This window comes from Equus quagga, chromosome 14 (assembly GCF_021613505.1).
Source record: "Equus quagga isolate Etosha38 chromosome 14, UCLA_HA_Equagga_1.0, whole genome shotgun sequence".
Classification (NCBI taxonomy): Eukaryota; Metazoa; Chordata; class Mammalia; order Perissodactyla; family Equidae; genus Equus; species Equus quagga.
Genome location: NC_060280.1, coordinates 70,936,419 through 70,951,226, shown reverse-complemented (window position 1 = coordinate 70,951,226; position 14,808 = coordinate 70,936,419). Strand labels below are relative to the sequence as shown.

Below are 14,808 nucleotides of genomic sequence, written 5' to 3'. Positions count from 1 at the left end.
TCATCTATGATATGTTTTATACAAACCACATGGTAACCACTAAACAAATAACAAGAATAGAGACACAAATTACAAATAAGAAGAAAGCCTTTATAGAAAACTACCTACCTGAATTGGTAGTCCAAATTTCATGGAATGAGAAACAAAGGAAATGCAGGAGAACCTGAAAACGAGAGATAAAATGGCAGCATTAGGCCCCCACATTTCAATAATCACTCTAAATGTAAACGGATTGAACTCTCCAAACAAAAGACACAGAGTGGCAGGATGGATTAAAGAACAAGACCCAACAATATGTTGCTTCCAGGAAACACATCTCAGCCACAAAGACAAACACATTCAGAGTGAAGGGATAGAAGACAATACTCCAAGATAATAGTGAATATAAGAAAGCAAGTGTCCCCACATTTATATCAGACAAAGTAGACTTCAAGGTAAAACAAGTAAAGAGAGACAAAGAGGGGCAATTTATAATGATAAAAGGGACACTCTACCAAGAAGACATAACACTTATAAATACATATGCACCCAACACAGGAGCACCAAAGTAGGTAAAGCAACTATTAAGAAAACTAAAAGGAGATATCAACAACATAATAATAATAGTAGGGGACCTCAACACTCAATAGTAGGGGACCACTAACACCAATGGATAGATTACCCAGACTGAAAGTCAACAAGGAAATTGTAGAATTAAATGAAAAACTAGACCAGATAGACTTAATAGCTATATACAGAACACTCCATCCAAAAACAGCAGGTCACATATTCTTCTCAAGTGCCCATGGAACATTCTCAAGGGTAGACCATATGTTGGGAAACAAAGCAAGCATCAACAAATTCAAGAGGATGAAATAATGCCAAGCATCTTTTCCAACCATAATGCTATGAAACTAGAAATCAACTACAAGAAAAAAGCTGGAAAAGGGGAAAAAATGTGGAGATTAAACAATATGCTACTGAACAACCAGTGGGTCATTGAAGAAATTAAAGGAGAAATCAAATATTATCTGGAGACAAATGAAAATGAAAACACACCATAACAACTCATTTGGGATGCAGCAAAAGCAGTCCTAACAGGGAAATTCATCGTGATACAGGCTCACCTCAATAAAAAAGAAAAATCTCAGGTAAGCAATATCAAACTACACTTAACAGAATTAGAACAGAAAGACAAAGCCCAAAGTCAGTAGAAGGAGGGAAATAATAAAAATTAGAGCAGAAATAAATGATATTGAAACAAAAAAAGACAGTAGAAAGGATCAATGAAACAAACAGCTGGTTCTTTGAGAAAATTAACAACATTGACAAACTCTTAGCTAGGCTCACTAAGAAAAAAAGAGAGAAGACTCAAATAGATAAAATTAGAAATGAAAGAGGAGAAATCACAATGGATACCACAGAAATACAAAAGATTATAAGAGAATACTATGAAATTAGGCAACCTAGAAGAAATGGTTAGACACTTACAACCTCCACAAACTGTATCAGGAGGAAATAGAGAATCTGAATAAGTGAATCACAAGTAAAGAAATTGAAACAGTAATCAAAAACCTCCCCCAAAATAAAAGTCCAGGGCCGGATGGCTTCTCTGGAGAATTCTACCAAACATTCAAAAAAGATTTAATACCTATCCTTCTAAAACTATTCCAGAATATCAAGGAAGATGGAGCACTTCCTAACACATTCTATGAAGCCAACATCACCCTGATCCCAAAACCAGATAAGGACAACACAAAGAAGGAAAACTACAGGCCAATATAACTGATAAACATAGATGGAAAAATCCTCAACAAAATTTTGGCAAACCAAATACAGCAATACATTGAAAAGATCACACATGATGATCAAGTGGGATTTATACCAGGGACACAGGGATGGTTCAACATCAGCAAGTCAATCAACGTGATACACCACATTAACAAAATGAGAAACAAAAAACACATGATCATCTCAATAGAAGCAAAGAAAGCATTCAACAAGATTCAACATCCATTTATGATAAACACTCTCAATAAAATTGGTATAAAGGGAAAGTACCTCAACATAATAAAGGCCATATATGACAAAGCCACAGACAACATCATACTCAATGGGCAAAAATTGAAAGCCATCCATCTGAGAATAGGAACAAGACAAGGGTGGGACTACTCTTATTCAACATAGTATTGGAGATTTGGACCAGAGAAATTAGGCAAGGAAAACAAGAAAAGGGATCCAAATAGGCAATAAAGAAGTGAAACTCTCACTGTTTGCAGACGACATGATCTTATATACAGATAACCCCAAAGAATCCATTGGAAAACTATCAGAAATAACCAACAACTATAGCAAAGTTGGAGGGTATAAAATCAATTTACATAAATCAGTAGCATTTCTATACTCTAATAACGAACTAACAGAAAGAGAACTCAAGAACACAAACCCATTCACAACTGCTACAAAAAGAATAAAATACCTTGGGGTAAATTTAACCAAGGAAGTGAAAGACCTATACAGTGAAAACTACAAGACCTTCCTGAAAGAAATTGATGATGACATAAAGAGATGGAAAGACATTCCATGTACGTGGATTGCAAGAATTAACATAGTTAAAATGTCCATACTACTTAAAGCAATCTATAGATTCAATGCAATCTCAATCAAAATCCCAATGACATTCTTTACAGAAATAAAACAAAGAATCCTAAAATTCATATGGGGCAACAGAAGATCCTGAATTGCTAAAGCAATCCTGAGAAAAAAGAACAAAGCTGGAGGCATCACAATCCCTCACTTCAAAACATACTACAAAGATACAGTAAACAAAACAGCATGGTACTGGTACAAAAACAGGCACACAGATCAACGGAACAGAATTGAAAGCCCAGAAATAAAATCACACATTTATGGATAGCTAATCTTTGACAAAGGAGCTGACAACATACAAGGGAGAAAAGAAAGTCTCTTCAACAAATACTTTTGGGAAAACCGGACAGCCACATGTAAAAGAATGAAAATTGACCATTGTTTTACACCATTCACAAAAATAAACTCAAAATGGATCAAAGACCTAAAGGTAAGACCTGAAACTATAAGGCTTCTGGAAGAAAATATAGGCAGTACGCTCTTTGACATCAGTCTTAAAAGGATCTTTTCAGACACCATTTCTTCTCAGACAAGGGAAACAATAGAAAGAATAAACAAATGGGACTTCATCAGGCTAGAGAGCTTCTTCAAGGCAAGGGAAAACAAGACTGAAAGAAAAAAACAACACACCAATTGGGAAAAAATATTTGCAAATCGTATATCAGACAAAGGGTTAATCTCCATAATATATAAAGAACTCACACAACTCAACAACGAAAAATCTAACAACCTGATAAAAAAAAAAACGGGCAGGGGACATGAACAGACATTTCTCCAAAGAAGGTATACAGATGGCCAATAGGCACATGAAAAGATATTCATCATCACTGATCATCAGGGAAATGCAAACCAAAACTACACTAAGATAGCACCTTATACCCGTTAGAATGGCAAAAATAACCAAAGCAAAAAGTAACAAATGTTGGAGAGGTTTTGGAGAAAAAGGAACCCTCATACACTGCTGGTGGGAATGCAAACTGGTGCAGCCACTATGGAAAACCGTACGGAAATTTCTCAAAAAATTAAAAATAGAAATACCATATGATCCAGCCATCCTACTACAGGGTATCTATCCAAAGAACTTGAAATCAGAAATTCCAAAGGAACCATGCACCCCTATGTTCATTGAAGCATTATTTGTAATATCTAAGATGGGAAAGCAGCCTAAGTTCCCATCAACTGATGGTTGGATAAAGAAGATATGGTGTATATATATACAATGGAACACTACTCAGCCATAAAAAAGGATAAAATTGTCCCATTCACAACAACGTGGGTGGACCTGGAGGGTATCATGTTAAGTGAAATAAGCCAGATACAGAAAGACAATCTCTGTATGACTCCAATCATATGTGGAAGTTAAACATGTAGACAAAGAGAACAGATTAGTGGTTATCAGGGGAAAGGGGGTTTGGGGGTGGGCACAAAGGGTGAAGTGGTGCACCTACAACATGACCAACAAACAATAATGTACACCTGAAATTCCACAAGGTTGTAAACTATCATAATCTCAATAAAAAGTTAAAAAATTAAAAATAAAGTTTATTACAAGGAACCCAATGAATAGCAATTCCACATCAGTTAGGATTTCCTTTGTTCTTTTTTACAGCTATATGGTACTCCATTGTGTGGGATTACCATAGTTTATTCAACTACTTTCCCATGTATTCACATTTATATTATTTCCAATATTTGCAATTGCAAATAATGCTGTAATGAATAATCTCATATAATTTCACATTATTGGAGTGCATCTTCAGGGTAAATTCCTTAAACTGGGATCACTGGGTCAAAAAGTAAATGCATAGGTAATTTTGTTAGATATTACCAATCTTCTCTCCACAGGATTATACTAATTTGCATTCCCAATAGCAATATATTAGAAAGTCTGCTTCCTTACAACCTCACCATAGACTGTGTGGTTATATGTTTTGATTTTTTCCAATATTATATATGAGAAATGGTATTTCATTGTAGTTTTAATATTCATTTCCGCTATCATTAGTGAGATTGAACATCAAGAACCATTTTTGCCTATCTTTTCTTTGTGAATTGTTTGTCCATTTCTCTACCATGTTTTCGAACGTTTTTCTTGAATTTTAAGAGTTCTTTATAACTCAGGGATATTATCACTTTTTCTATGATATATGTTATAAATATTTTATGTTTTGTTTATGGTGTTTTTCCAATGCAAAAGTGCTTTTTATTTTTAGAGAGCCATGTTATCAGTCTACTCTTTTGTTGTATCTAAACTTTGAATCATAGTTTTAAAAAATTCCATAAATTCATTTTAAAGAAAAATCACCTGTTTTCTTCTGATGCTTGCACATTTTATTTCTTATGTTTAAATATCCTTATATATATTGTGAGGTCTAATTTTAGATCTAATTTTATTTTTTTCCAAATGCAAACCTAGTTGTCCCAATACAATTAAAAATTCCATCTTTCCTCCACCGATTTAAAATTCTATCTTTATCATAAATTAATCTTTATATGTAATTTGGCCTATTTCTAGACTTTCTACTCTATTCCACTAGTCTGATTTCTTGTTCAAGTCAGTACCACACTTTTTTTTTTTTTGAGGAAGATTAGCCCTGAACTAACTACTGCCAATCCTCCTCTTTTTTGCTGAGGAAGACTGGCCTTGAGCTAACATCCATGCCCATCTTACTCTACTTTTTTATACGTGGGCCGCCTACCACAGCATGGCTTTTGCCAAGTGGTGCCATGTCCACACCCGGGATCCAAACCGGCAAACCCCAGGGCCCTGAGAAGCGGAACATGCGAACTTAACCACTGAGCCACTGGGCCGGCCCCAGTACCACACTTTTTAAATACAGACGCTTAGCTATGTTTTGATATTTGGTGAGGCAAGTTTCCCCTCCTGTATTTTTTTTTCTGCTTATACTGTTTTAAAGTACTTATTCCTTTGTTTCTTCTTTAATTTTGAAGTATGGTGAATTTTTAATGGTACTCCTTAAATATCGCCTATTGCCTACACAACAATTAATGAGCTTATTCAACATTCCTCTTCCCCTTTCTCGTTTTCTCCTCTGTTTTAGGGTATTGTTTCTGATTTTTCAGAACAAACACATAACATATGTTATATTCATATTACAAATTATTGTTTTATCATCATCCTAAACTTTATTTTTTTCCTATGTCTACAATAAAATATATTAAAGACTTACCATCAGTATTTATAATAAAGTTTCTACAGTGATCACTCAGTTGGGTGATGTTCATCATCTAGTATATTCCTCAAGAAGAGTTCATAGATATAGGATTCCTTGAACTCTTTACATGCTTAAAACTGTTTTTCAATAGCATTGATATTTGAAGGAATGCTTAGTTGAATATAGAATCATCATTTCAACTTTTTTATTAGTCTCTTGAAATGCTACTTCATGTCTTGATGTATAAGTTGTTTTTGAGAAGTCTCATGTCAGCCTAATTCTCTTTCCTTTTTAGGTTATTTCTCTCCTTTGCCTTAAGGAACCTAGGATTTTTCTTTATATTTAAAATCTTATAACTGTATCAAGATATTACTGGAAGAGAATCATTGAAAGTTAATCTTCCCCGATAAGCATTGAGCCCTTTCAATACATAAATATAGGTCTTCTTTTAGTTTTGGAAAGATTTTTTTGAGATTATGTCTTTAAATATTAGTTCTGGCCATTGTTTTGTATATCTTTTTCAATGGCTGCAATTATATGGATGTTGGATATCCTTCACCTGTCTTTCATTCCAACCACTTTCTCACTGGCCCTTTCTAGATATTTATTTATCTAATTTTCATTCTCTTAGTTGATTTCCTGCTCCTCTTCAATCCCATTATTACACTTTTATTTGAATCTATTCTTCCTTGACCACCTTTATTTAGTCTTCATTTCTGATACAATTTTGTCATCTCTTTTATTTCTTTCCTGAGTTTTCTTCTCATTTTAGTTTTTTTAAATCCATTTCTATGTTTAATATGGAATTTCTGATTTAAGGTAGTTTCTCCTATACCCAGACCCTTGTTTGAGGAAATTTAGCTTAATTTGAAGTGTTGCATTGCAGTTTTTCTCTGCTTTGCCATTGGATTTTGGAACGGGGGAGGGACTTATTACTATATAAATTGTCTGGACTCATTTTCTGCTTTCTTGTTTAGTAGTTGTTACATAGATAAAAATGGTTGGTGCCTGTGCATTACCATAAACAGGTCTGGTGATCTGGGGTTTGAACAAGTTTCTTAGTTCAAAAGAATCCTCTTCTGTCAGTGTATCAAAGCACAGTTCTTCACTGGCTGGCTTTGGGGCAGGAGGAAAGGTAGAAGAGGACATGGAAAGATTATGATCTTCCATTTTTTGGCTTATAGAATCATAAATTATCTCCTACTTTGTATTTCCATTCACCCTAGAGTTTCTGTTCCTTTAACAGCTGCTCTCTCCAGAGTATTGCTTTCCCAAGACTGCCTCCTCACATCCCCCACACACTGTTAAACTCCTTCACTATCATCGGTGCTCTAACCTACAGGTACGCATTTTTAGCATTTCACAGATAAAGTGGACTTTCGTTTTCTGGTTGTTCTAGATCAATTTTAGTCCTGCTTCTAGTGCTCATCTCTACTCTTTCATGCAACGTTTTCCTAACTGCTCCTGCTCTCTGCAAAGGCATGTGACAGAAGCACAGGATATAGCAATCTCAAATCTGGTGTATATGTCTTTGCTTAAATGTACTTTGAATATTCTAAATCTTATTATAGTTCTATGGCTTTGTATGGCTTTGTTTGGTCTTCTTGTCATGTTTCATTGGTTTTCTGGAGGAAATGATGGGAGTTTTAGATTTGTGTGGCTTGCATTACCTCAACTAACCAGAATATCCTTAATTATAAACATTTTTTCTGAAGCATATTATTTATTACATTTTGATTAGAATTTTAAGCAACCACAATCTTAGTTTAATTATACTTTTAAATTTAAAACAGTTGTAGATCCATATACAGTTGCAAGAATGATACAGGGGATTACATGTATCATTTATCAAGTTTTCCAGCATGATAACATCTTAATAAACTATATAAAATATCACCGCCAAGGTATTATTATTGATTCTTTCAAGATGCAGAGCAGTCCCAACCCCACAAGGATCCCTTATGTTGTCCTTTCATTGTCACACCTACCACCCTTTTCTCCCCCATCCATGATCCCTAGCAACTACTAATTTGTTTTCCATTATTATGTGTGCCATTTCAATAATGTTATATAAATGGAGTAACAGAGTGTAAGCTTTTAAGAGTAGCTTTTCCTCTCAGCATAATTTTCTAGAAACTTGTTTTATGTATCAATAGTTGATTCCTTTTTATTGCTGAATACTATTTCACAGTATGAGTGTTCCACAGATTGCTTGACCATTCACCCACTAAAGATCTACGTTGCTTCCAGTTTGGGGCCATTACAAATAAAGCTGCTATTAACCTTTGCATACAGATTTTTGTGTAAATATAAGTTCATTTCTCTAGGCTAAACACCCACAAATGGAATTCCTGGGTCTTATGGTGGCCACATGATTTTATAAGAAATTGCCCAACTTCTTTCCAGAGTGGCTATAAAATTTTCCATTTCCACCAGCAATCTGTTACCCAGTTTTCGCATCCTTGCCAGTATTTGGTGTTGTCATTATTATTATTATTTTTTTTTGTCTTCCTGATAGGTATGTAGTGCTATCGCCTCTGAGTTTTAATTTGCATATCCCTAATGACTAATGATGTTTAACATTGTTTCATGGCTTATTTGCTATTTGAATACTTTCTTTATGGTAATGTGTGTTCATGTATTTTGCCCATTTGCTGACTGGATTATTTGTTCGTTTACTAGTTTGGTTTTTTTTTTTTTTTTTTTTTTTGGTGAGGAAGATTGTCCCTGAGCTAACATCTGTGCCAATCTCCCTCTGTCTTTTGAATGCGGGATGCTGCCTCAGCCAGACTTGATGAGCAGTGTATAAGGTTCATGCCCAGGATCCAAACCTGCGAACCCTGGGCCCCTGAAGCAGAGCGCACAACCTTAACCATTATGCCACCAGGCCAGCCCCAAGCTTACTGTTAAATTTTGAAAGTTGTTTGTATATTCTAAATACTAGTTATTTTTCTTATGTGTGATTTGAAAGTATTTTCTCTCACTCCATAGCTTGTCTTTTGAGTTAACTTTTCAGGAGTGAAGATTAGGTTAAGGTTCTCTTTTTTTGTTTTTTTTTTTGTTTTTTTTTTTTGATTATGGCTGTCCATTTGCTTCAGCACCATTTGTTGAAAAGTCTATCCTCTGTGATTGATTTTGCACTTTTGTCAAAAAAACAGTTGGCCTTATTTGTGTGGATCTATTTCTGAGTTTTTTACTTTGTTTTATGTATCTGTTTGCCTTCCCTTTCTTAATAATACATTGTCTTGATTACACTATAGCTATACAGTGGACTCAATAATGTGTAGAGATTCCTTTCATTTTATTCCTCTTTTATAAAATTGTTTTGCCTATTCTAGCATTTGTGCTTGTCCAAATTAATTTTAGAAAAACCAAATCAATGTCTACAAAAAAGAACTTTGCTGAGCTTTTATGGGAATTCTATTAAAGCTATTTTGGGGGCTGGCCCCGTGGCCGAGTGGTTAAGTTCGCGCGCTCCGCTGCAGGCGGCCCAGTGTTTCGTTGGTTCGAATCCTGGGCGCGGACATGGCACTGCTCGTCAGACCACGCTGAAGCAGCGTCCCACATGCCACAACTAGAAGAACCCACAACGAAGAATACACAACTATGTACCGGGGGGCTTTGGGGAGAAAAAGGAAAAAATAAAATCTTTAAAAAAAAAAAAACCTATTTTGGGAGAATTAATATCTTTACTATTGAGTCATCCAATCCATAAGTATGATATGACTCCTCATTTATTTAGATCTTCTTTGACTTTTTTCATCAACATTCTGTAATTTTTAGCATGAAGCAACTGTACTTAAATGTATACCTAAATTTCGACTAAGCATTTCCCCTCTATCTCAAGTTTGCTGATAAACATGAATGGTTGTTGGGTTTGGACAAATGCTTTTTCTGCATCAGTTAAGATTATTATATGATTTTTCTTCTTTAACCAGTGTATATTGTGGATAGATATCCCTGGCATATATATCCCTGGCTCAGCCTGTTTTCTTACCTCCTCTTTCTTATTTTTCTCAACTGACTTTCTAAACGTGGGTGAGGAATATCTTCTTTTAACTAGAAAAATATTCCAAGCTCAACTAACTTGTCAGTAGCATGGGAGAGGCATTCCATGAGGCAGAAACACTGCAAAGAGGTAAAAATACTTTATATAAAAATACAACTTTCCTTCTTTCAAAAGCTCTACCTACCAACATCTTTTAGTAACGCATATATAAATTCTATGTAAATTATTTTTGTTTCTTTGAGGGAGGGGGAAGAAATTGGAGGTGATTTTTTACAACTTTATAAGAAAACTTTGATAGCCAAGAATAATTGGAATGCTTCCTTTTTTCCAGTAATGAGAATTGTATAACCAACTCTAATACCAAAAAAATATCTTTCTTTTGGCTACTTTGAAACTCAGTTATGAAGCCCAAACATTGCAACTATTTAGGATTTTATAATCTGTTTCTGTTATTTTCTTTTGACTGATCTTGGTGCATTTTATTAGTTATGTTTTCCTAAGTTCTATTTTAATTTTACAGTATTTATCATTCCCAGGCGTCAATCTTTGAATTCAACAGCAAACCTTATTAATTTAAAATCAGAATTGTGACTGAATCCATCCATTTTTTTTCCATCTCTACTGCCATTACTGTAATTAAAATAACATCTGCTCTTACCAAGATAACTGTAATGGACCCAAAGTGTTTTCCGAGTGTCCACTCTGGCCAATAGTCCCTCCTTTCCCTATCAAAACTTCCCCCTAAACATACACACAAACACACACACACACACACACACACACTCTATGTCTTTTCTTATCAAAAACTAGAAGATATTTTTAAACGTATAACAGATTACATCACTGTGCTTACAAACATGCCAATGGCTTCTCTTTGTACTGAGAATAAGATTCCAACTCCTTACGTGACCCGGCATTTGCTCACTTATCTAACCTCCTTTGGTACCTCCTTCCCATCCTTCACTATTCTTCAGACATACTGCCTTCTTTGTTTCTTGAGTATGGCCAGGTTTGTTTCAGCCTTGGTACTTTGTATTTGCTTGTGCCCTTCTGTTTTTGCATATCTGTGTTCTTCTCTTCTTTTAGGTTTCATTCAAATTTCTCTTCCTCAAGGAGATCTATTGAGAATTGTTCTTATCCCATTAACCTTTACATGCCTCATTTTTTTCAAAGCATTTACCTCTATCTGTAATTATCATGTGTGTTTAAGGAATTACTTCTGTATTATCTGCCACTCACCACCCACCAAAATTAAGTAAAGACCTTGTCTATCATATTCCCCACAATATTCCAGCACTTAAAAGTGTTCTGGCATATAGTGTCCATCATAAACTTATGCTGAATAAATGAATTAATCAGCACATTGCATTCTCCACACAGTGCATGTTGGTTGATTGTGTAAGAGTTTATTATTGAAAAACATAAACGTTTTGATTGTGTTTAATTCAAAATATATTATAAGGAAGAAATTAAAGACACCTAATTTACAGCCTAGAGAGAAACTACCACTCAAAAAATAAATAAACAGAAAGTTGTAAAATACTGCACCTATACTGATCAAGCTGAAAAAAATTATATTTAGGTAAGACTTATAAATATCATCTTTTCATTTAGATGTGCTATCTTATCCTCAGATGACCAGATGCCAAATACTGAAATCATATTAGCTAAACCCAGTGCTGAATTCATCTTCTTCACTGAATTCCACTTTGATAGAACATTGGTCCTAAGCCCTTTACAAGAAACAAGAAAGAAAAATTCTTCCATATTATTGTAAAATTGTTGTCATGATTTCATCACTCTACTCAATATTTTTTATGTAAATATCCATAAGAGACATCTCTTTTTGAGTGAGATAAAGAAGAAGAAAGACTGTCTCACCAAAGAATTTAGTGTGGTTTTTTTTCTGTTATGGCTATACAGTCCACCATGATTTTGTTTTCTTTTTTGGCTTAGATTCAAGAAAGTAAAGGTAAAAATTGATGTTCAATACAGGCAATGATATAAATGTTTAAATTTATTATATTAGCTGCTTCTCACTTTCAAAGTTGTCTTACATTTTATTAATCTTATTATGTGTGAATATATTTAGTAATCTGAATATATACAATTTCAGATATATATATTCCTAATCATGTATATCTAATTTCACCTCACTTCAAATTATCTTTAAAGACTCAGTGCGTAAACACATACATACAGACAGACAGACAGACATATGATTCTGGAAACATAAATAAATAGTTTATTCATTATGATGTTTTTCTTCTTAAGAGTTTCATCAGTGCATTTTTCACTTCCTTGTTCCTCAGGCTGTATATCAGGGGATTCAACATGGGAATCACGGTGGTGTAAAATACTGAGGACACTTTCTCCTGGGTGAGGGAACTGCTGGAAGCAGGTTTTAGATATGTGAACATGAGAGACCCATAAAATATAAAAACAACTGTCAAGTGGGAGCTGCAGGTGCTGAAGGCTTTGGACCTGCCTTCCTTAGAATGGATGCGGAGGATGCTGGACAGGACAAAAGCATATGAAATGATGATTGTCAAGCTGGTGGCTACCATGTTAAATCCACCAATGACAAAAATCAAGATCTCATCAATATAAGTGCTGGAACAAGAGAGTTTAATAAGAGGGACAATGTCACAGAAGTAATGTTTAATGACATTTGGTCCACAGAAAGTCAATCTTAATATACAACCTCCATAAATCACAGCATCAGTAACACCTACTGAGAAGACAGCAGCCACCAGCAGGGAACAGACTCTAGGGGACATGATGACGTTGTAGAGCAGGGGGCTACAGATGGCCGCATAGCGATCATAGGCCATTGCTGCCAACATGTAGCACTCAGAAATGACAAAAATACAGAAAAAAAACAGCTGAGTCATGCATCCGGAATAGGAAATAGGTTTATCTCTGCAAGAAAACCCTGCCAACATTTTGGGGGTAATGACAGAAGAATAGCAGAAATCTAAAAAAGACAAACTACTGAGGAAATAGTACATTGGGGTGTGAAGTTGAGAACTCAACCCAATTATGGAGATCATGCCAAGATTTCCCACCATGGTAACTATATAAATGCCTAAGAAGAGGCAGAAAAGGGGCAGCTGAAGCTCTGGTTGGTCAGTTAATCCTGAAAGAAGAAACTCGGTCACTCTGGAGTGATTTCTTATAGCCGTTCTCCTCTGAGAAATCTGTAGAGATGAGAGAAAAGAATCAAATCAGACAGGGAGAATCCCAGCTTGTCTCCAATTCCCCACAGCCCAGGTATTTCTACCTGTGAAAACATGATCCCAGGTTATCTTATCCCCTTGTCACTAAGCCTGTGCCTCCATTGATATGCAGGGACTTTGGCCCACCAAAAGTCAGCACGCAGACAAAACAGAGTAAGAAACATCCATAATCTATAGGAACCATAAATACACTTTCCCATCCCTGCCAGTGTCTCAAATTCTTTCAGGAAAATATGCAGCATTTAACTACAGAGTAAGAGATAGATCTAATGCTAAAGACCAAAGGGGAGGTTTTCTGAGGCAAATCAGTTGAAGAGGTACACCTGAAATTTACATAATGTTAAAAATCAATGTTACTTCAATAAAAATTTAAAAAAGAAGAAGTGACTACATGCTGAGAAAATACTTTTGTTAATGACACATTTGCCTAGGGCTGGTTCTGCCTCCAGGAATTCCTACAGAGCAGATGTCTATTGTTAAGGTCAATTGTGATTTCCACTTTAAGGTTTTCCAGGATGTTCAGGAGAATATTATAAATTCTAGGGACTCGTTCCAAGGTGTTACATGAAATAAGTAGCCCAGAATCACATGACTTCAGACAGGCAGAGTTACACAAAGTTAAACAGATTTCTTAACTGAAGGATATTTCAGGATATCCTAGAGGACTACATAACATACAAACTTAAAAATGCATATTGTAGCAATATTTGGCTCAGAACATGTTTTAGGAAATTGTGTTTGCGTTTGTGTGTTTGTTTTATTTTAATCTAATTATAAGTTGATTCCCAAGTGGGAAGCTTATTCTTCTTACACTTCAGTAAAGAGACCTCCCAAAACTGTTTCTGCCTTCTGAATCTCTGGCTGTCCTCTGGGCTAAGCCTACCTATCCCATCAAGGCCATTGAGCACAACTTAATGCACTACTGCTAGTGCTGCCACTTTTGGCAATGCAAACAACGCAGATATTGGTGTTTCCATAAGAGACTCCCATGCAGTGCTTCCTGTCTTCCACCCAGAATTCCTCTAGGAAGGAGCAAAGATGACACAATTTGGAGTTGCCTCTTCTGGGGTCAACCAAGGCCTTATCTCTGAAAAATATCACCATTTTTCTTTTATTGTTGGGCTGCTCAACAGAGCCTTATGTTCTCTGAGCAGGTTTCCAATTCTAGAGAACACGTGACTTTTGTATCTGCTCTTCTCTCATCCTGGGAGATGGAGATAGGGGTGTCATGTGCAAAAGAGAGATGGTCCAATTGCCCTTACCGTGTGGCTGAAATACCTTGGAGTCTTCCTTTCCCTTCATCCCTCACCAATTACGATGCACAAGTATAGTCTAGTCACAGAAACTACACAGAGGCAAATAGCAAAGGAATGTTCAAGAAGAGTCATATTCTCAGTTTTTTACTTTTAATCTCTTTTCATGCATGCCTTCAAATGTTCCTGAGTGTCACAAACAGAATAACCACTCTCATCACATATCCAATTTTCAGTCATTTCAGCTAATTCCTGCTGGGCTCTCTATCAAAGTGAAATATCTTCCATCCTGCCCGTGTTCCGTGTTCTGTTTCAGTGCTCTGCACCCTTCTGCCCTCTATTCAAGTCAGGTAGGTTTCTCTCTCCTATACTTCCTACTTCCCAAACATTTCTATACCTTATGACCTTGCCACTCAATGTGTAGTCCACAGACCCACCACCAGCATCATCTGGGAATTTGTTAAAATGCACAATCTCAGAACCTAACCCACACCAATTAAATC

The 14,808-nt window shown here is 35.6% G+C and overlaps 1 protein-coding gene across 1 annotated transcript; it reads right to left on the bottom strand.

Annotated features, from left to right (window-relative positions):
* Window positions 1-12,065: 12,065 nt before the first annotated feature.
* Window positions 12,066-14,354, bottom strand: LOC124225583 (olfactory receptor 8D4-like). Its single transcript, XM_046638252.1, has 2 exons — window positions 14,331-14,354; window positions 12,066-13,013 (listed from the first exon to the last, which is right to left on the bottom strand). Exons 1-2 carry the CDS (start codon window positions 14,352-14,354, stop codon window positions 12,066-12,068), a joined length of 972 nt encoding a protein of 323 aa, XP_046494208.1.
* Between the last annotated feature and the right edge of the window lie 454 nt (window positions 14,355-14,808).